Source organism: Sesamum indicum, linkage group LG9, assembly GCF_000512975.1.
Source record: "Sesamum indicum cultivar Zhongzhi No. 13 linkage group LG9, S_indicum_v1.0, whole genome shotgun sequence".
Taxonomy (NCBI): Eukaryota; Viridiplantae; Streptophyta; class Magnoliopsida; order Lamiales; family Pedaliaceae; genus Sesamum; species Sesamum indicum.
Window position 1 is genome coordinate 7,453,093 of NC_026153.1, and position 21,888 is coordinate 7,474,980.

The 21,888-nt window shown below is 36.1% G+C and overlaps 5 protein-coding genes across 5 annotated transcripts; 3 read left to right on the forward strand and 2 right to left on the reverse strand.

Annotated features, from left to right (window-relative positions):
- On the forward strand, positions 297-1,235 carry LOC105171021 (transcription repressor OFP6-like). The gene has a single exon (XM_011092013.2). It carries the CDS (start codon positions 523-525, stop codon positions 1,075-1,077), a length of 555 nt encoding a protein of 184 aa, XP_011090315.1. The 5' UTR covers positions 297-522; the 3' UTR covers positions 1,078-1,235.
- On the reverse strand, positions 2,179-3,352 carry LOC105171022 (probable CCR4-associated factor 1 homolog 11). The gene has a single exon (XM_011092014.2). The coding sequence runs from the start codon at positions 3,117-3,119 to the stop codon at positions 2,286-2,288; it is 834 nt and encodes a 277-aa protein (XP_011090316.1). The 5' UTR covers positions 3,120-3,352; the 3' UTR covers positions 2,179-2,285.
- LOC105171023 (translation initiation factor IF-2) lies at positions 7,245-12,296 on the forward strand. The gene is made up of 7 exons (XM_011092016.2): positions 7,245-7,582; positions 7,881-8,016; positions 8,404-8,476; positions 9,162-9,510; positions 10,110-11,183; positions 11,265-11,414; positions 11,535-12,296. Exons 1-7 carry the CDS (start codon positions 7,556-7,558, stop codon positions 11,967-11,969), a joined length of 2,244 nt encoding a protein of 747 aa, XP_011090318.1. The 5' UTR covers positions 7,245-7,555; the 3' UTR covers positions 11,970-12,296.
- On the forward strand, positions 13,368-16,630 carry LOC105171024 (V-type proton ATPase subunit E). The gene is made up of 6 exons (XM_011092017.2): positions 13,368-13,576; positions 13,672-13,772; positions 14,176-14,332; positions 14,900-15,093; positions 15,311-15,410; positions 16,226-16,630. The coding sequence occupies exons 1-6, from the start codon at positions 13,475-13,477 to the stop codon at positions 16,259-16,261; spliced, it is 690 nt and encodes a 229-aa protein (XP_011090319.1). The 5' UTR covers positions 13,368-13,474; the 3' UTR covers positions 16,262-16,630.
- LOC105171025 lies at positions 17,887-19,052 on the reverse strand. Its single transcript, XM_011092018.2, has 2 exons — positions 18,683-19,052; positions 17,887-18,575 (listed from the first exon to the last, which is right to left on the reverse strand). Exons 1-2 carry the CDS (start codon positions 18,705-18,707, stop codon positions 18,220-18,222), a joined length of 381 nt encoding a protein of 126 aa, XP_011090320.1. The 5' UTR covers positions 18,708-19,052; the 3' UTR covers positions 17,887-18,219.

Here is a 21,888-nt window from a genome sequence, read left to right on the forward strand (position 1 = left end):
TGATGGCAAGAACCAAAAAAAAAAGTTGGCAATTTGAGAATTAAAAGTACGATCTTGATAATTTGAAATCAAAATCAAGAAAAATTCTTGTTCGAATTAAGTTTGAATGGATCAACCAATTATAGAAAAAGAGTATTACACTTGTTATGTGATTGATCGTTTTTTTTTTTAATTATATAACAAATATATTACACTTATTATATAATTAGGTGAGTAATCAAAATCTGAACTAGAAATTTTCCAAAACCACATGGATGGTTAAATATAGGAACCAAAATCGCAATACACCCCATACGTTCTTCCTTGATGGAGCTGTGCCTTAAAGTGTGAATCACCTATTTATTATACTCCCCCATTTCCCACGCCAATACCTCAAACACGTCACATATCCATCATTTTTCCAACTCCTCCAACCATAAATATCCAATATTCCAACATCACTCTCTCGTTTACCAACACATTCACATAACCATATCGCCGCCATCTCCGCAGCCACCATTACCACCACCCCACGACCACCATATGTCTTCCACCAAGAGAATTTTCATACCTAATGGAGGCTGCGGGTGTGGGCCAAAGGCAATTGATGTTATTATTGAACCAAAACCCAACTCCAAAACCACCTCCTCCGATCAGAAACCCGGCCTTCGCTCCTCTTCCTCCGCCAGCTCCTCCGATAAGATTAGCCGCCGGAAGCCCACCATCGAAGATGATGGCTACACCTCCACCTCATTCTCTTTCAACATCGACGACTCTTCCTCGCAATTCTGCCCAAAAAATCATGATTACGACAAATGCTCCGAAAGGGTCAGCTCCGGCCGGAAAATCCACGGCACCTTCGCCGTCGTGAAAGACACCGACGACCCTTATCGTGATTTTCGCCACTCCATGCTTCAAGTGATATTTGAGAACGAAATCTGTTCGAGAAATGACCTTCAGCAGCTCCTCCACTGCTTTTTGGAGCTCAATTCGCCTCACCACCACGAAGTCATTGTTAAGGCGTTCGTGGAGATATGGAATGGTGGTGCAGCCGCCGCCGCCGGCGACGATGAAAATGCCGCCGTGTTCCTCCGCTAAAGCCACGTGAAGACGCCTGGATCGATCATAAGGTGTGTGTGGGCACGTGTGGCGCGGTGGCCATCATGTGAAGACAATAGACTTCGATTTTCTATTCCAAATTTATATTATTTATTTGTATAAGACAAATTCAATAAAATGATGATAATACATTGCCCTCTTTGAAAAATTAGTATAATTATACCTAAATTTTTATAATTTAAAAAATTATAATTATAATTTTTAATTTTATTTATTTAATAAATAAATTTATCTGTTAGTCAAAATTTATTAAATTTATTGATATTAATAACAAATTAAATATAAATTAATATTTACCCTCGATTGATTAGTTACAAATTCATTCAGGTCAAACAAATTTTTTAGTAATCAAACTGTCTTAATACATTTTCAGTGACCAAACTATCTTTTTGCTCCCATTTTAAATAAGATTAGTTTTATTTTTTAATATAGTATAAAATACTCATATTTAAAACAAAAAACAAATAGAGAAAATAATTAATAAAAATAAGAGGTGGGGTTTTATTATTTAAAGACTATGTGATCATAATGAAATTAACATTAATATTTGATTACTCGATCTAAAATAAATTCAGGGTGCATTTGAATTGATAAATTTAAATTTAAAAAGAGAATTTAAAGAATTTGAAATTCATTAATATTTTTTATTAATATTCAACTGAACATAATTTAGAATAAGAATAAAAAGATTTAGAGTCTTTTAAATTAAGAATTATTGAAACATATTTTAAAAATTTGAAATTCATTCTTTAATTCAAATGCAACTACAACGACAAGAAGTCGCCTTATTAAAAAAAGTTACGATGATATCTATTTTGTATTTCTTGAAAAATTTATAAAATCGAATGTCGTTGAAGACCAATCATATCTATTTTGTGTTTCTCGAAAAAATTTATAAAATTGAATGTCGTTGAAGACCAATCATATTTGTTACGACACTAGGTTTGAAGCGAATAGTGTTTCATCAGGAACAATGTAAATAAGGGAAGTCGACACAATGAATCCTTAGCTTCAGGTAAACAATTGACTAGTTTAAGGTTGAAGCATTATTAATCAATGGTAAGGCAAGGAAACTGAGAATTGTTTTCCAAAGAATATGTAATATTATTGCTATTAACCAATGGTTAATTAATTAATTAATTATCAACAATTTGACAATAATCCTAATATCCCATATAATCCCCTACTTAATAAACTTCTAATCCGTACAACACGCCAGCATATTTCTCATGCCCCTGCTTCACAAAATACACATCCCTCATCTTCTGAAACGCGTGCCACGTCAGCAGGCTGTCGGAACCGGCCTGGTGGCACTTCCCAACCACCCGGTCCACGTCCAGCGCCCGAGCCACCCGGTCCAGCCCCCCGTACAAGCTCTCGCAGAACCGCATCAAGTACTTCACGTCGTACACGTTGGTCCCGAAGAACGCCCTCAGAATCGCCAAGAACTCGCTCAGCCCGCCCGGCAGCGCGCGCCGCGTGAGCACCTTCACCAGGTACCCGAAGTCGTACGCGCTGTGGAACGTGACCCAGCTGACGGCGTCGTTGCACACCAATCCGGAACTCATCATCAGCTCCGCGAAACGGGCCGAGTCGATCCCGGAGACCCGGTTCTCCTCGAAGTCAATCCCGTGGGCCTTGAGCAACTCGATGGAGTCCGGAGCGTGTGGGTCACGCGCCACGTCGAAGTCTGAGAAGTTGAACTGCCAGATGAAGCGCTCGCCTGAGCCCAGATCAGGGAGGTTCCCGGAGGCGTCGGAGAGAGTGAGGCCGAGCTGGATGAGGCTCAAGACGTCGACGTTCGACTTGAGGAGACGGTAGTGATCCGAGGGGGACGGCCTCCGTGGACGGCGGTGGGTCGAAGACGTCTCGGGCTTGAAGATAACTCCAGGAAATTCCGTATCCATGGAGATAAAGGGGTAACGATCCACCAGATCCGAGATCAACTCGAATTCGGATTCGAGGTTCTGGGAATACACTTCCCGGATCTTTATAGGCTTACCAAGGTTCTCGAAGGTCATAGCTGCGTAGATGGTGTGAACTCAGACCAGAAAAAAACCAAAGAAGACAGCAAAACAGAAGGTCGAATCTGCTAGTGTTGGGGGGGCGACGAGGAGAGTGAGGATCTTTATACTGAGGAGGAAAGAAGAGAGAGAGAGAGAGAGAAGGCGGCTGATGTTGCTTGGAAAGAGAGGGCTGAGGATAATTGGTAATAAAGAATATGAAATTAAGGAAAGAAGGTTGTGATAACGGATGCAAGTGGTAAGCACAAGTGGGGGGGATACAGTGTTCTTTTCTACAGAATTCGGACATGGGTGTGTTTCTTATACTGTGTGCGGTCAATCACGGTCATATTCATGTATAGTGCGTTTATGGTCCAAGTTCAACGCGTTTTATTATTTTGACTCAAAACCCGAAACTTTGGTATTAAAACACGATTCCATTCGTAATGATGGGAGAACGGTGGGACTCCGTCTCAACTCTCAAGCCGCCCCCCTCCAACCTCTCATTTTTTTATGTAATATTTGTAAATAAATATAATAACAAACTAATTTAGAGTTAAGTAGGAAAAATATGTAAATACATTTATTTTAAAATAATTTATTTTGCCCACATCAATTTTATAAATGTATTTTAAAATAATTTATTTTGTCAACATCGATTTTATACTTATAAATATTAAGATTATAATCAAACGGATAATACAAGTATATATCATGATGTTGGTATGCATTTTTTCTCGATTGTGAACGAAAAATTTATATGACTCATTACCTCCAAAACATCCTTTTGCCCAATAAGAGAGCTTTGCTGATTTTTGTGAAAAAAAAAATGATTTGTTGATTTTATTTATATGTTGGAAATAGAATTTTATTTTATTATGATTGGATTTTGTATTTTTCTTTTTGGAATCTAGGAGAGTGTCGTGTTGTGTTGTATCTGAAATTTTGAGTTGGTTGGGTGAATTGGTGTGATTGACGCCAAAAGTCGTGTGGCTCATGTGTACACTTGAAAGTGCACTCCAAAACCACGTGCTTTTTGTTTTTTAAACAACAAAATGGTCGTTGTTCGATAGTGATATCTATAATTTGATAAATTAATTGCATTCAATTAAATTAAAAAAATTAGTATGTATAGGATATTGAATTTAAATTTGATATGATATTAATATTTGGTACTTATTTGTCGTACTGTAATGGATATCAATTTTTTTTTAAAAAATATATATTATATATTATATTTATAAAATACAATTGATATAAAGTATATATAAATATTATAGATTTATGTATATAAATATGCAAGATATTTTATTTTTAAAAAAAAAATGCTCTGTTAATTCTGTAGAAACCTAATTGGACTGATTTTTGATATTCGGTATGTTATTTCTGGCGTACCAAAATTTTGATCTTGATTTAGTTTTATCAAACGAACACCCATATTGTTCAGTGTTATTTTATTGTGTAAAAATGCATTATTTATTTTCTTTTTGACAAATATGTTTGAATTCGGTGAAATTGAAAAGGAGAAAGAGGAGGAGGGGGGGGGGAAATTTTCCTTTAACAAGTAATATAGGTATGTTATTTGACTTTTGCAAAAAAAGAGAAATTGAATTAAATTATAAATCCATAAAAAAGGAATAAAAAGTAATGATTAATAGGTTGGCAAGAAAGGTAGCAAAGAAAGATATAAAATTAGCGCAAAATCTCCGGCCTAAGTGAAAAAATAACTTTTGTTGTCTACGTCACCACCTCATCATGTTATGGTAGTCTCCAGCTCCACAATTATCCGCGTGGGGTATGCGCTCACTTAGGCGTAATTTTTATTTGGAAAATCCGATAATTGTTTAGGTCAGTTGCTTCCAGAATTAAGACATTCTAGGCGACTCTCTCTCTTCCCTCCCCCCACAGAAAAACAAAAATGACAATGTAGGAGTGACACCTATGTGTCTGTATAGTACATATCGTAGTATAGAGTGGTTTTATTGTAATGTAGAAAGTGAGATTTGGGAGGAGAAAGGAGTTGAGAGCATGTTTTGAATTACACTCCACTTATTTCTCATAGTGGGGGTTCCCCAATGTTTGGTTTTGGCTTTATGATGTGGGATTGAGGATCAACCATAATATCCCATCTATTTTATTTGCCTTATTAACTTACATTTTATTTCCTTTATAAATATTAATAAGGGCGAAATGTATCATGCATTCCTGTATTATGTAAAAATAGTAATTTATTTTATTGTATTAAAAAAAATCAATTTATCGCCTTTTATCTTAATAAATGAGCAAAATGGGCCCGCGAGTAGTGTGATACACGGGCATATTTTTTTCAAAAATATATTTTTTTATATCTTTTTTTAACAATCGTTAGATTTTATTTTGTACAAATCAACGGTTCATATTACATTCTGGTAACAATCGCCCCTTCTCCTCCCCTAGCCTCCTACCATCACCCCCTCCCATTCTGGTAATAAAGGATGTGAGATGAATCAAGTCTGCTTGTACATATAGATTTTGATTGAATATTTTGATGATTAGAGATTATTTTTTTTTACAAGCAGACATCCAACATATATGCACATGCCCTAAGTCCAAATATGAGATCTCTCATAGAAAAAGTTTATACTCAAATTATTAGATTGTCGCTCTTAAAACCAAAGATTAATAATATGAATCCATACCAATTTTAATAAATTGGTTGTTAAGGGAACCAAAAAAGAAAAAAGAAATATCAAAAGAGGTCCAAAAACCCTCTCTCAATTGATTTGATATGGAAGTGTCACAATCTTCCCTCTCAATCTACATGCGCTATGGTGTTGTACGTACTCCACTTGAATTATCCCTATTTCGAATAATTGCTAATGAATTTCAATCCTCTTTTTTTCATATACATTACAAATAAAAATTACTGTCTAATTATAAGTTTTAAAAGTCACGCATTAAATGTGAGTGTTAGAACAATATGACATTCTCGCAACAAATTTTCCAAACTTTGAGGACTCAAGTAACTAAAGGAACATAAATTCCATGACAACCAAAGTCACAAACAAAACACACAAAAGTTCAATTTCAATGAGAAAACAATATAGCACTGTATCATCATATATAAAAGTGAAGACATGACCTTATCAACTGCAGCATTTTCCTGACATGCAAAAATTCGATTTTTCACACTCAAAATTCATAAACTATAACAAATACAATTGAATTTCTGAAAATACTTATCATTTTATACATTGATTTGAAAATTATGGAAAGATGACATGTATCTTTAATTACGCTTGTTTGGTTATTTTAAAAATAGCCAAAAGTACAGTAATTCCTTGTCAGTATTTCTTTTAAGAAAATGTACAGTTAAAACTTAATTGTGTTTTCATTTATTTTTATTTATCTTACACTAATGAGAAGTACGTACCAATCAAAATATGCTAAAAACTCTAACACACGCATATATTTATTTTTATATTTGTTTTTTTAAAATATAAAAATTAAAACCAAACAGAACTTTTGAGTGTGATCAAGAGTCTCGTATCATGAAAAAAGTTCAAATTGAGTTGTAGTTACTGTATGAAAAACAAACTCAGTATTATAGATAAGAGTCCCGTATTACAAGGAATAATCAAATTAAATCATAGTTACTATCCCAAAACAAATTTCTTTTTTTTTTAAATAAAAATAAATAAAATAATGGCTCAAAGAATTAAAGGGATAATTATATTAACACCTTCTGACCTATGGTCTGTCTGCACAAGTCAATAGAATTATCAAAATTATTTACACAAATCACACATATTTTTTTAAAAGTTATTTACACAAATCACACATATTTATCTAAAAGTAGACTTCTTGGAAAAAAATGTTTAGATTTATTCTCTAAAATTAAATTAATTAATTCTCATAATTTTATTTTTATATAAGAAATTGATTATAACTTATAAGTAATATATCATATCTCCATATTTCAACTCATTTTTTTTTATCAAATGTAAAAAATTTAAAAGCCCGAATTTTAGTTTATGCTAAATTTTTAATTTTTAGATGATAACTATAAAGTTAGGAAGATAATTATGAGTAATTTCTTAAATTGCAAGAAATTATAAATAAGGCAGAAACTAAAGCGAACAGAATTATATGCTATAATAAAAAAACAGAGAAAAGGGGGTAAATAAAAGCGAAAGGAGTCCGCACTCCCAGAACTCACGGGTCGGAGACATTGTCCGAATCCCTTTCCCGGCTTCCTCCTCCGTCACCCCGCTGCCGGCTGAACTGTGACGTTTCCAACTGCCGTAGCATTACCTTCCTGCCGCCGTCAGTAAAACCATTATCGTCTGCTTGGATTAGCGAGCAAATCGTCGACTTCGAGAGCGGCTGTAGAGATATACAAATACCTGATTTCATGTACTGTTTCTGAATTTCCGAGTCTGTATTGGGGGATAGAGATACTGGTGTCCTCGTCAATGGCGTTCAGGGCGTTAGGGAAAAAGGTTGGTTCCTTTTCTCTATACCTTCACTCCACTCCTGAAGAAAAAGGGAAAAGAAAAGGGGAGAACCCTCTAGTGTTTTTGCCCTAAAATTAACTGTAACTCCTCGAAATTTTCCTTTTCGATTTTCCGTTTAAACGCATCAGCATCTTCAGACTCATGAATTTATGCCTTATTTGCAGTTATATCATCTGTCTCAGTGATAGTAGTTTGGTTCAATCAAGCTATTTACTTCATGAAATCTTGTTTTGAATTGCCTAGTGCTTGCTGTTTAGTTTGGGTTGCCTGGATCCTCCTGCAGGGTATCTCTACAAGTCTTACCAAAGCATTGGCAGTTACATCTAGATATTCAGCTGCAACAGTTTCTGAATGTGGACTTCGGGATTCTGCTAAATCACTATCTGCTGCGATCAGACATTTGCACTGTAAAAACCTAGGTATTTGCAATTTCGAGTTGCATGTATTTGGCAATTATTAGTGGTTTGTTACTCGCTTATGGTCAAGCCATCTGATTTCAGTTTAGGGTAACTCTTTAATCTCATAAAATTGCATTTTGGCTATTAAGAGGTAGTGCCACCTCTGATCGGGTGAGACAAACAAGAAAGTTAAATATGCATGACACTTTGGAAATCACATGACGCCCACCACCAAATGTTTCTGTTACATTTGCATTATCCTAATGTTGATCTGATAGAATTTCAATATACTGTGGACTGTATAGTTGGGGAGTTTGAGTAACTATTGATAATTGCTGTTTGTAGGATTAACATTTAATAAAGATCAGAAGGAGTGTATTTACTATTTCATGCTTAATTATGTTTCAGGATGTTGCTACACTGCAGCATTTCTAAGAGCCGATAAGAATCTAGCTTTTTCTGCCGACAGATGGTTAATTAGGTAAGTCCGCTTACAGCAATTTATTTCATTTTCTGCTTTTATGTTGAGTTGTATCATTAGGGCAGATGGATTTTTGATAAATAGCTTAGTACTGTGCTACGATTTCCTTGTGTGGGCGTCTGTGAATTGTGTCATCAGTACGGGACAGAGTGGTATAACAACTTCTTAGGAATCGATATCCATAGTTGCTTCTTATGTACCTTGTTAGGGTTCGTATCAGCTAGAACATAAGACAAAGCAATTTTCTGCTTAAGTGATTGATTCTGTGGTTTTAACTTTAAGGCTTACTGATCCGAGAGGATTAGATTTTTCTTTTTCTTTTTGAAGCCAGGGGGGTCACTCATTTGTTGAATTGAATGAGTTTGATTTTACATTCTTTCGGGAAAAATCGCGATGGTAAAGATTCATTACGAGCATCATTTCATTTCTCATGCTCTATAAATGTTTACCTGTGAAAGATCCAAGTGTATTTGTGCAATGTGAAATCACTCATCAATATGGAATCCTTCATTCTATGTCTAAACCTTGATCTTGTGACTTTCATAAATTTGGATCATTTTTTATGTGCTTCTTTTATTGGGCTTTTAGATTCTGGCATTCTGTTGATGGTTTACATACCTGATGGGCATGTTTAGTTATGCCTTTGCAGTACTTGAAGTTATTAGTAATACAACATTCCTTTTAGGTGTTTCCATGCAAGTCCAGAGCTTCTTGCGAGGAGAAGGGAGGATGAATCATTGGGTCTAAAGACTTCCAAGCGAGTAAAAGTTCTAAATAGCGGGAAGTTCTCAAAGAGAACGAAAGATACCCAACCACCAGTTGAAACCCCTTATGTGCCCCCTAAACTAAAGAGAGCTGCAAAGTCCTTGCCAGTTAAAACAATTGAAATATTTGAAGGCATGACAATTGTTGAGCTTGCCAAGCGTTGTGGAGAGTCTGTAGCTACCATTCAAAATATTATAACAAATGTTGGGGAGAAAGCTGACTCCGAGTTTGAAGCTCTCAGTATTGACATTGCAGAGCTGGTTGCTATGGTATATTCCCTTGAATTGTGAATGTCATCCTCTGGTTTTTGATTGGTTGTTATTTGATGAGCAAGAACACCAAAATTTTTACATTCTAGTTTTAAAGTTTTTCTATACTATTGTCAAAGGGAAAAACCCTATTTTTACTACCAGCCATCGGCGAAGCATTAAAAACCTATTGCACATGGGACACAGGTTCTTTCAGAAAATGTTGATAATATGATACTCTCTCTCTCACACACACACATATGCACTCACGGAGACAGACACATGCACACACCTAGTTGGCGACAGTTAGATACAGTTCAGAGATTCAGTTGGCTTTCTAGTTCTTACGTTGCTTGAATTTACATATACTGAAAGTAAAGTTGACACCTGTTTCATCACCATATTTGGTTCTGTCGATATGTTGTTTTGGCAGTATCATAACTCCTTTCCTCCAACTGCAGAAAGAGCAAGGAAACGTGGCGGGAGGGGGGGGGGGGGGGGAGGGGAACCAAGGGGAAGCAATAATCAAATCAATTCTATATTTTGTTCATTTACATGTTCGTGTATTTAACATTTTTTCTGCCTACAGTGATATAATTAGGGATTGAATTTCTATTTAGGAAGTTGGGGTCAATGTCCGTCGGCTGCACACAGATGAAGGTACTAAAATTTTGCCACGCCCTCCTGTTGTCACAGTTATGGGTCATGTTGACCATGGTAAGACATCTCTATTGGATGCTCTTCGTCAAACATCCCTGGCTGCTAAAGAAGCTGGAGGTATCACACAGCATTTGGGTGCCTTTGTTGTTGGCATGCAATCAGGGGATTCTATTACTTTTCTCGACACTCCTGGCCATGCTGCCTTTAGTGCAATGCGAGCCAGAGGTGCAGCAGTTACAGATGTAGTTGTGCTTGTGGTGGCGGCAGATGACGGAGTGATGCCTCAAACTCTCGAAGCCATGTCCCATGCAAAAGCCGCGAATGTGCCAATTGTTGTTGCAATTAACAAATGTGACAAACCAGATGCAAACCCTGAAAGAGTGAAAGTCCAGCTTGCGTCTGAAGGGTTGCCACTGGAGGAGATGGGTGGAGATGTCCAGGTGGTTGAAGTTTCTGCTATAAACAAAATTGGGCTGGATAGGTTGGAGGAAGCTTTGCTGCTCCAGGCTGAGTTAATGGATCTGAAAGCACGGACTGATGGACCTGCGCAAGCTTATGTAGTTGAGGCAAGGGTTGATAAGGGACGTGGTCCGCTGGCTACTGCAATAGTGAAGGCAGGAACCTTAGTTTGTGGACAGCACATTGTCGTAGGTGCTGAGTGGGGAAGAATTAGGTGTATTAGGGACATGACAAGAAAAACGATTGCACTGGCTACACCTGCAATGCCTGTTGAGATTGAAGGGCTAAAGGGCCTCCCAATGGCTGGTGATGACATTGTTGTTGTTGTGTCTGAGGAAAGAGCAAGGATGCTTAGTGAAGGAAGGAAAAAGAAAATTGAAAAGGATAGACTTATCAGAATGGAAGAGGAGAGGCAAAAATTAGAGGAGGAGAGACAAAAGGCATCAGAAGATGAAGAGAACGAGAATAAAGACGAGAAATCTAAGAGGGTTGAAGTTCCACTCATCGTGAAAGCAGACGTGCAAGGCACAGTCCAAGCAGTCAGCGATGCGTTAAAAAGTTTGAACAGTCCACAGGTCGAATTGATACTTACAGTACGAAATGTTCCATGCTTCAAATGTATTCTTCCTTACTCTTAGCTTTTGATTGTGTCCCAGGTTGTTGTGAAGGTCATCCATGCAGGAGTCGGGCCTGTCTCACAGTCTGATGTGGATATGGCACAAGCCTGTAGTGCATGTATTGTTGGATTTAATGTTCGTGATCTACCTACTGCAATCAGTCTCTCAGCTGCTCAAGCCAAGATACAGGTATATGGTCGCTGTGATAATGCTTTTGTACTTTGACATTGAGAATCTTGCAGTGCTTCTTCGAACGGGAAATAGGTAGAAGAAGATACTTTGTTTAACTTCAACTATAACTTATTGTAGATAAAATTACACCGCGTAATCTATCATCTTCTGGAGGACATTGGTAATTTGATTGTTGAAAAGGCTCCTGGAACACTTGAGACCAAGGTTGCTGGCGAAGCGCAGGTGCTGAACATATTTGAACTCAAGGGTAGGAGCAAAGCCAAGGGAGAGGATGTCAAGATTGCTGGTTGTCGGGTGATAGATGGCCGTCTCACAAAGTCGGCAACATTGAGACTTCTCAGAAGTGGGGAAATTGTATTCGAAGGCTGTTGTGCATCTCTGAAACGGGAGCAGCAAGATGTGGAGGCCGTGGGCAAGGGGAATGAATGTGGACTTGTGATCAAAGATTGCTGTGATTTCCAGGTTGGAGACGTTATTCAGTGCTTGGTGAAGGTAAACCGAAAACCTAAGTTCATTTCATCCGAGAGCGGTGCAGTTCGTATAGAATGCTGATCATATTTCCATCGAATCACACATATCGTTCAGATCCTGGAGGGCTGATATATTGTTGGGCTCAGCCATTTTTGTCCATAAACAACTGAAGAGTTTTTATTATAGCTTTAGACTTTAGATTTATATTGATTGTTGAGAGGAATCAAAATTTTGTGGAACTAACTTAAGACTGTAGTCCTTTTATATTTGATTTGAGAAAGTAACTCGAGTCATAGTCAAGTAACGGTGAATAAATGCTTTATATAGTGAGCTTCGTGCGTGGGGGATACATAGAAGAAAACAATTATGTCATGTCATGAATGAATCTTAACAGTTGGATATTAGTTATATCTTGTTGGATGTGTTTTGAGTATCTCTTTTATGTGCTAAAAATTCTCTTGGTTAAGTTTCTGCATCATATTTTAATTGGTAGGACATATCAGTTTCATAAGTCGATTTCACTGACGATTAAAGATCATTATTTTAGGGTAGAAGTTATGTTCACTTGTGTAATATTATAGGTGTAGTGTTATTTAATTCCAACATTAGAAGTAGAAGATATAGCGCCGGATATTGGTGGAAATACTTCAAATAGCTTTTATCAACTCTATTTTTCACGGGAAACATCTCTAGACAGTGTTCATACATGAGATTCAAAACTGAAAATTGCAAAATTATATTTACACATTGAATTTATATTACCATACAACTAGGGGCAGTTAAAATAATATTCGGGGTATAAAAGGAATAAAATTTATGTATAATGGTTTAAAAGAAATTACAAAACTTACGGGGCTCATATATATAAGAATAATATTTATGTATATTTAATAAAATTGCAAAATCGCCCCTGGATCCGTAATTTGTTTAATCTTAAATCAATATGGTTAAAAAGTTGCTATATGTTATTTATTTTTAATTAAATTAGCAGCACAAAAGTTGCTATCATTACTTCACGAGGAGTCAAGAAATAGACGTAGACCGCGGATACTAATTCTATCTCTCATAAATAAATTTAAGATCATGATTTCTTATACCATCAAATATGTGATATTTATCTTATTTTATATGAATTATTGTAATTTATTTATTTATATAAATATATATTGAATCGATCTATTACTTAAAAAAAAAAACAAATACAAATTCTTTTATCTCTAGTTCTCTACCCCCAAGGGAAAAAGGAATATCTCTCACCAAGGAACCAATGGGATTTTCAAAAGATTTGGGGTGAATAGGTAATAACCTAAAATAGGAGAGAGTCGTGCATCACATTACATACAATAATATACCTTTTTTTTTATTTTATTTAATCAATTACATATAATTAAAAATCCAAAAATGTGCTTACCTGTCACGTTCTGATTAACGGGTGGGTCCAACTACATGTACAGCCCCATCATCTACCCATCTATCTATCTATCAACGACAAATCGAACAGAGCGAGGCTCTATTCCCACACTCACCAGACCAAGCAAAGGCACAAGTTTCCTACCCGAATCCTCTGACCCGATCCACCCCCGAAAATGAACGACGCCGATGTATCCAAGCAGATCCAGCAGATGGTCCGCTTCATCCGCCAAGAAGCGGAGGAGAAGGCCAATGAGATCTCCGTCTCCGCCGAGGAAGTATGGTTTTTTTTGGTTGCCTGCTCCAATCTCCGACCTTCTCGTTTTGGTGATTTTTTATGTTTTGGATTAATTTGGCTCTTTTGTTTGTGTAGGAATTCAATATTGAGAAGTTGCAGCTAGTGGAGGCTGAGAAGAAAAAGATCAGACAGGAGTATGAGCGCAAAGAGAAACAAGTTCAAATCCGCAAGAAAATGTAACTTTCATCGTCTCTCTCTGTCTTTTCCTTTCTACTGAAATTGTATGGAATTTTGCCAATGGAGTATGAGATTATGATGTTAATAGATTGATATTTTACTGTGCTGGTCACATCAATGCTGATCCACTGAAGTGACTGTGAGAATACTGCGGACATTTGATTAACTTGGGAGATCTGAATTTCAGTAATGTATATTAACAAATCTCTAGAGTTCATTCCCCTGCGTGTGATGGTTGACTTGATTTCAATGTTCTTTTTACTTATGAACTTAGCTTGATATTCTTTTAGCATTAGATGTAGGTCTTATGGTAGCATGTTTTGGCCTTATTCAAGTACTTGCTACACTATATCGTGTTTCAATATTTAGTGATAAAATTTGTTTGCAATTTGGATCTTGCAGTGAGTACTCAATGCAACTTAATGCTTCCCGCATCAAGGTTCTTCAAGCTCAGGATGATTTGGTCAATTCCATGAAGGAGGATGCATCAAAGGAGCTTTTGAATGTTAGCCATCACCACCATAGCTATGAGCACCTCCTGAAGGATCTTATTGTTCAGGTTGTGCAAACCAAGTCCCGATACACAGCGTTATTGTCTTCTATGGAAAAAGTTGGCAACTCTTATCTCAAACTTTAGTTGATTGTGCAGAAAACTGAAATCTCACAGGGAGCTATTTTGAGCATAGATGTTGGTTCCCAGTATACCCATATGGATTTCTTAAAATTTGGTCGTTATTAGGTTTTCAGCATGTAAATCTGTGATCATATTCTACAGAATTTTGTTCCTCACATGTAAACACGTTATTCTCCATATCTGTGGATTTGGATATGAGGGAAGCCGAAGGCAAAATTGAGATTTTGAGATAAACAGTCAGGAAGAAAAAGTGTACTTCATGACTATTAGAATCTCCTCTTCTTTTCTTTGTGTAGTTTGTTTTCATGTTCACTTTCTATGTGATTACCCAAGCAATTTATAGCACCACTTGTTCTGATTTTCATAGTTAAAATGTCATCAGGAAGCAACAAAGTATGCCATGTCTTCTGATATATGTCAGTTACAATGAACATAGCAGTTGCCATCTACCAATTCATCTGCCCGGCTCAGAAATATACTTTTTGGTTGCAGGGTTTGCTGAGGCTGAAAGAGCCATCTGTGTTATTGCGCTGTCGTAAAGCTGACTTACATCATGTGGGGTCTGTCTTGCACTCGGCAAAGGAGGAGTATGCCGAGAAGGCGAAGGTTCATCCTCCTGAGATCATAGTTGATGATATCCACCTACCACCTGCCCCTTCTCATCACAATTCACACGGTCCTTTCTGGTACTACTATTCTTACTCTCCTGGCTCTCATTTTTAGGAACTTGTGAACAACTTCCATTGTTCGACAAACATTTCCTTGTGATGATTTCTTTCTATTCAGCCACTTTCCTTCTCTTTCTTCAACTTGGATTACGCTTGACCTCTAGAAGTGAGTGGTTTTTAATCTTGAATGTTAACAACCTCTGATGTAATTCTTTTCCCTATATTCTATTCTCAGCTCTGGAGGTGTAGTGTTGGCTTCTAGAGATGGGAAAATTGTATTTGAGAACACTCTTGATGCTAGACTCGATGTTGTCCTCCGCAAAAAATTGCCAGAGGTATTCCCAACTTATTTTCTTAGCACTTTCCTTATTCATATGTGCATATGTTGTAATATAATAGTTTGTGGATTTGATGATGTATGAATTGTACTTAGAGTCCAACAGTCTCTTTTCTAACGGTTAGCATACACGGAATACTCTTCAGTTTTTCTACAGTGATTTGCTGTTATCCACTTTGCCTTGTGCCTTCCTGTTTTAGGATGCATCAGTTCAATTAATTCATGTAACACACATGCCATTTTTAGCAGTTCACTGGATTATTGCTTTGGGATCTCTTGACATTTTCTCCAGCAAGAGAGTGTACAAGAATTCAGAGTGTTACATATTCTGTGCTGAAATTATAATTAGGGATTGAGGCCTCAGGACTCGTTTCTGCATAGGAATTGGGATAATAGTGCCCAGGATCTGCTGAATATAAAGATTTATGAATCTAGAATGTGCAATTCAGATGGGGGTTCCCTTTGACTTTTGACGATCTGATTTAGAGGGCCAAGTGAATATTTGTGAGAAACAAAGAAATGAGAGACAATGAAATGATTAAGCAACAAAGTAAAGGACAAGCAAAAGAAAAAAAATAATAAATGTAAGAACCACCATATGACCAATTTACTTGAAAAAACTTCTCTCTGGCCTATAAGATATTCCAAATTTGTTATAATAGTATGTAAAGTTTTGCCCTTCTCAATTTCCAGATTTACCATTGGTGGATTCTGGATCTGTATATCATGTCTGGCAATATGGTTTTACTATATCTCCACATATGCTTGCTTAACTATGAAAACTGCTGTAACATAATTTCTGTTTAATTGCAGATACGCAAGAGCTTATTTGGTCAGGTTGCTGCTTGATGATTGAAAGTATTCTACATTTACCAGAACCATCTTATGTTGGATGGGTTGCTTTCAAGCTTTTCCCGGTTTGAGATTAGTGATCAAACTAGAAATTACACATCTGATGTTCCTATGTTCTTTTTCATTGAGTGCATGCCCTCCGTTAGCAAAGGTGCGTCCTCGTTCCTTATTGCACCGAGGGGCTATTCAAAGCATTACTTATGTAATATTTATTCAACTTTTAGCTCAAACCTGCAATTTATTGTTTATTAATTTGTACTATAACTGTAAGCGGCTCGGTCCTAGCATTCGTTGCCTTGAGATAATAAATCAGATTGGGAGACGATGGTCTTTGAATTCAGCTATAATATATCTCTGTTTGTTTTAGTCTGTCTATTTAAGCTCCCTTTTTCCAAATTACAAATTAGTGCAAGTCAGGAAAGTATTTATTTACACTCTAGCTGATTTTTGTAGTAAATGATCACTTTCAGATGTATTACTGTTAACTAGCAATGACAAACCAATGGTTTATATGTTGCCACTTATCAGCTTTTGTTAATTAGTTACTGTATAAACTAGAGAAAGACATACTATTACAAGATAATAACAAGACTACAATATACTATATTGTGAATTATACTATTAATTTTTTTCTTCATTTTTCATTAAATTTTGGAAGTTAAATGAATAATGTGTTTTCATAGACTGATGCATAATTTTTCATGCAAACACGCTACATGTTAATTTAGGAATTTTCTTTCTTATTTACATCTCTGTCTTTTGTCTTCTAAATGTATATGGAACTAATATGTGTTCTTCCTGACTCATGTTGCTTTTACCTAAAATGGCCGTAGTTGGATATACAATCACTGCTTTCTACCGTGGTGGGGGGTTTACATTAAATACCTGAATTTGATGGCATTAACTTGTATACTACCAACTTCCTTGAACTTAATTTAACACCCTAATAAATTGTATTAGATATAGCACCTACATCAATTTGGTGCATTTATTTTCGTAGCCCAATTTTAGGAGTTTGATTGACATAAAATACTTTTATTGATGAAGATGCATTCACAAGTCCATTGCCTAACTCAATGTCAATTAGTAAATTTGATGACTTTCTTCAGAAGGTTGAGGGTTCGATTTTCTTTTGTTAATATGGGGATTCCATGGATGAGCAATTTAAAAATATCTCTATAAGCGACTTATGGCCTCTATACTTTTTTCTGACTTGTAGTGGTGATTAGAGCGAAAGTCAACCAAACTCGTACTTGCAGAAAAAGAAAAAAAAGACAAGAACATTAGCCTTTAATGTGAAATTACTATACCTATTCACTAACCGGGTTTTTCTTGGGAAGATCGAGTTGAAAACTTCAAAAATTAAACACGTAGTTTTCTACATGACTTATAAATAGACCCCGTGTAACTAATGGTTGTGAGCGAGTTCGGCAGCAACTTGAGAATTTTTTAGACAAATAAGTCGTCCGAATTTAATCACTGGTGTTGAAAGTCTGGATAATAGTCTAATACTTCAATGCTTGAATTTGATGGAATTGCTTGCTTTCAAGGAATTATAGTTCATAAAGTTATCGTACTTAGCAGCGGGGCTTTATTGCAACTGCATTTTCTTGCATTTAGTATTAGAAACCAAAATCCAGAGTTTTTTAGATGTATGGAGAATAACACTAAGTACATTAAAGGGTCTATTTTTTTGCTATTATACAGGAAAACAAACAACACCTAGAAATATTACAAAAACCAGCCAACAGAAAGTCCTCTAAAGTCTTTCACTTTTCTTCTGCCTTCTTCAGCAACCAAAGGCAGTTCCATTAAAAGGGGGACCAGAAAACCCAAAAAAAATTAGTGAAAACCAGAGAGACAGGGACAGAGCAAAGAACCTAGAAAAATACTACATAAGTGGTCAAAACCAAGATTTTAATACATGAAAAGAGCTGATTCAGATGACTACTGCTTCAGTTCTTGAGTCTCCTGGACCTGTCCTCATGCAGGAAATCAAGTAAAACAGTACTCTTGCATTTGGGGCACTTGGGATCCTCCTCGAATAGCATAACATACATTAGGCACCGAGGGCACCCCACCAGCATCATAGAACTAGCTTCTGGGCTGCTTGAGTAGCGGCGGTTCCCATCCGGGCTTGTTTCCTGGGACACACACGAGGTTCGTGGCGATGCCTCCGTTGGAGACATCGCCCCATTGGGTGACAGCATGTACCGACGATCCCTTGGTGGGGATAAGTTGAGTTTCAGCTCAAGTTTTGGGCTCTCATCTTTGTAATTGTAGTTCATTCTTCCCAACTCTTCACTATCCCCTGTTGTGTATCAGTTCACACACCAAAGTCAGTAGAGGCACCACAGAACACACATCAAATCAGATAAAGGAAACATCAAAACAACAGTGAGTTTTCAAGAGTTTTACCTTTCAACAGAGACTTAAACTGCATGCAGGAACTATGTGAAAAAGAACTGGATGAATCTTGAGAGACTTGTTGCTTCTGATGCAGCTGTGGATTTCATGGCCTGGAGGGGGAATTTATACATAAGAGGGCAGATGTTTGAAGACATAAAAGGACAGAAACCCTCTTTAATTTGAGAATTGATTATGGAGGAGGGAGAGAGTGTTGAATAGGGTATGTATGTATGAGAGAAATGGAGAAGCTGAATTGAATTTTGTATTAAAGAGGAGGGGGTTGTGTTGGAAGATAAGTTTTAAATCCTGAGGCCAGAAGATGTATTAATTGCAGGGGTGGGGGAAGAGAAAGATCACAAGAAGTTTGCTGCTGGGCTGAATCAAAGTGTTTTTAAGTAAATGTTTGCAACCAGAATGGGATGTTAAATAACTTCATTCATTGCTGACATTGTTGGTTAAAGACATATTACATTGCAAGAAGCAATTAAGATCCCATTTAAAGCCTAACTGCCATCAGATTGGGTATTTATAGCAGGGCAGTTTCTAGTAAGAACTGACATTACTTTTCGGGAAAATTCTTACCAAGATCGGTTTTTACGGAGAACTTCTTACCTGCACCACCAGGTGTTTAACGTTGTACAGTAAGAATCAGGTCGTGTTACTGATGGGTCCCGCCTTTATTGTACGGATACCAATTCGGTGATATGGATACAATGATGTGTAATTTATAAGAAGTTTAGGACATAAAACTGCTCCAACAATATGAATTTTGTGTGAAAAATATAAGTTTACATGTACATATATGAAGGTATTTAATTATGTAAAAGTAATTTAGAGGTAATAGAGATACTGATGTTGAGAATATGTTTGTTTCGGTTAAATATGTTATTTTTTAGACTATGATATTGCTGGGAAAAACAAAAGAACATAAAAATATATATGAAATATATATGACATAAAAATAAAAAGGCCCTTAAAAACATGTCAGACAAGCCATCAACTGTATTGAACTTTTTGTTTTTTATTTTAATTTTTGAACGTATTAAATGATATGTTCAACAAAAGTTCAAACTTGTCTATATTCAACACTGCATGAGATAATTTTTTAAAATATTGGTACATTATAAGATTTCACTGTAATGTATTGACATGCCATGAATATCGCGTCTTGATGTGAAACACTCAGCATAAACAAGTATTTCAACTGAGGTCCACATCATCGCGCCATTAAAATGTACACTTAGAGGGAAAAACTTGTACTATAATATAACCAAAAGTGATATGCACAAGGCGCGCTTATTAGGCAACCAACATTTAAATGTGTCCTCCAAGATGTACAATTATACAGTGGTAGTTATCTTATCTATGAGCTATATGGAGGTAAAAAGATGGCACAGACACACCCTTTGCCTTCCCCTCATTATAGAAGACAAGTGCTTAACTTTGAGGGCTCATTTCAACCAACCTTATTAATGCATAACCACAAGTCTTTTTTTGATTATGCCTTTACTTTTTCTTCACATCACATCAATAATTATCATTCTGTACTTAAACAAAGTACTTCTTTTTTTCCCATTAAGTTTGTTTTGAGGTAAATTACAATTAAATTTCTGTAATTTAACTTAGTTACAAATAATTTTTGATTGAAAAACATTCACAAACACACTAGAAACATAATAGGACAGAGTATGACAATATCACTTTATATGTACATGAATTTGTCCTTGCTGATAGAAAAATATTTAATAATGTTGTTCTGGAGTTCATTTGTGGTGTATGATGGATATGCCTTAGTGTAATCAATACTAAACTTCTTTGTTATAAATTTAAATTTGAGAATAACATTATCTTTGAGCATGGCATTTGTCGGGATGTAGTAGCATCGTAAAAGATCAAATGATTGATTGACGATCTCGAGATTGTTGGGAGACTAATATACACGACATCTTATAATTTGATCTTTTATACCATGGAAAAATATATTTGTACACACCAATCAATATTATTATGGAGACACGACAATACAACTTAAGACATAAAAAGAGAAAGAAAAGAAATAAATGGGTATAGCAAAATATGGAAAATAAGTATAGATATATTAATGGGTATGGGTTACAGCAATTAAAGGCATGACCTTCTCCTTCACAATGGAATGAAATGAAAGGCATTTTGAGTATGATAAAAGCAAAGCCTATAATAAATTTTCATCTACTCTCCAACTGCAATTGCAGGGGGGTACCTCAAATTCTGTCAATGTCGCCCATCCCATTAAACCTTATTCCCTTTATGTCCTCATCCCCACCACCACACAACACTTTCCCTTCTTCATCATTTCATTTCATTTTCCATTAATGGAAATTTCTTCTTTCTTTATTTAGCAACAAATATTTCCTCTATCCCACATAAATATTATTTTATTTCTACTCCTCCCAGCTCAAGACGATGTCGTATTCGGCATTTTTTTAAAGAAAAAAAATTAATATTTTTTTTCTCTTTCTTCAAGATATAGTTTATTACTTTAGTCCTTACTTTCAGATACCAAATGATAATTAAACATATTAACACAATATTAAATATTATTTTTTTTAAAAGAAGATATAGAATAAAGAATTCTATTTTTGTACTTAGTTGGCTCTCAATTAATTAGTTCAGGAATAAAATCCAGGGCACATAGGTACAACATTTAGCTTAATATAGTAAAGCTTTTAAAGTTCATTGCCAAATTAAATTTTAATTTATGGAATAAAAAATGTATGAGATGGAGTGAGTCTGCTCAGCTCTCAGCATTCGGAGCCTTTTAAAACTCATGGATCCTGACCCTTTATGGACCCGAGTCCAAAAGGTTGATACCCGATCCATTTGAGCAGTTAGCTTCGGGTCAGCTATACCCAGAATCCAACTGAAGAGGTTTTAAGATCAACCAGTTGGACCGGCCCAATTTGCGAATGGACCAGTTGAAAAATTACAAAAATACCACAGTCCATTCGAACATTAGGAAAAGAGATTCCCCCAGGTTCATGCCAAGCTCTTCTACTCCAGATTATATTGCATCTTGTATTTTACATTTTATATACATGACGCCGCGCACGTGTTTATAAAATGAAATTATATCAGTGGTATATTTAAAATTAAAGTTTATATACAATGTAAAAATAGGAGATGCAGTACCAATTTACAAGCAAGAGGCTGAATATTAAATGGTTCTGAGACGACGA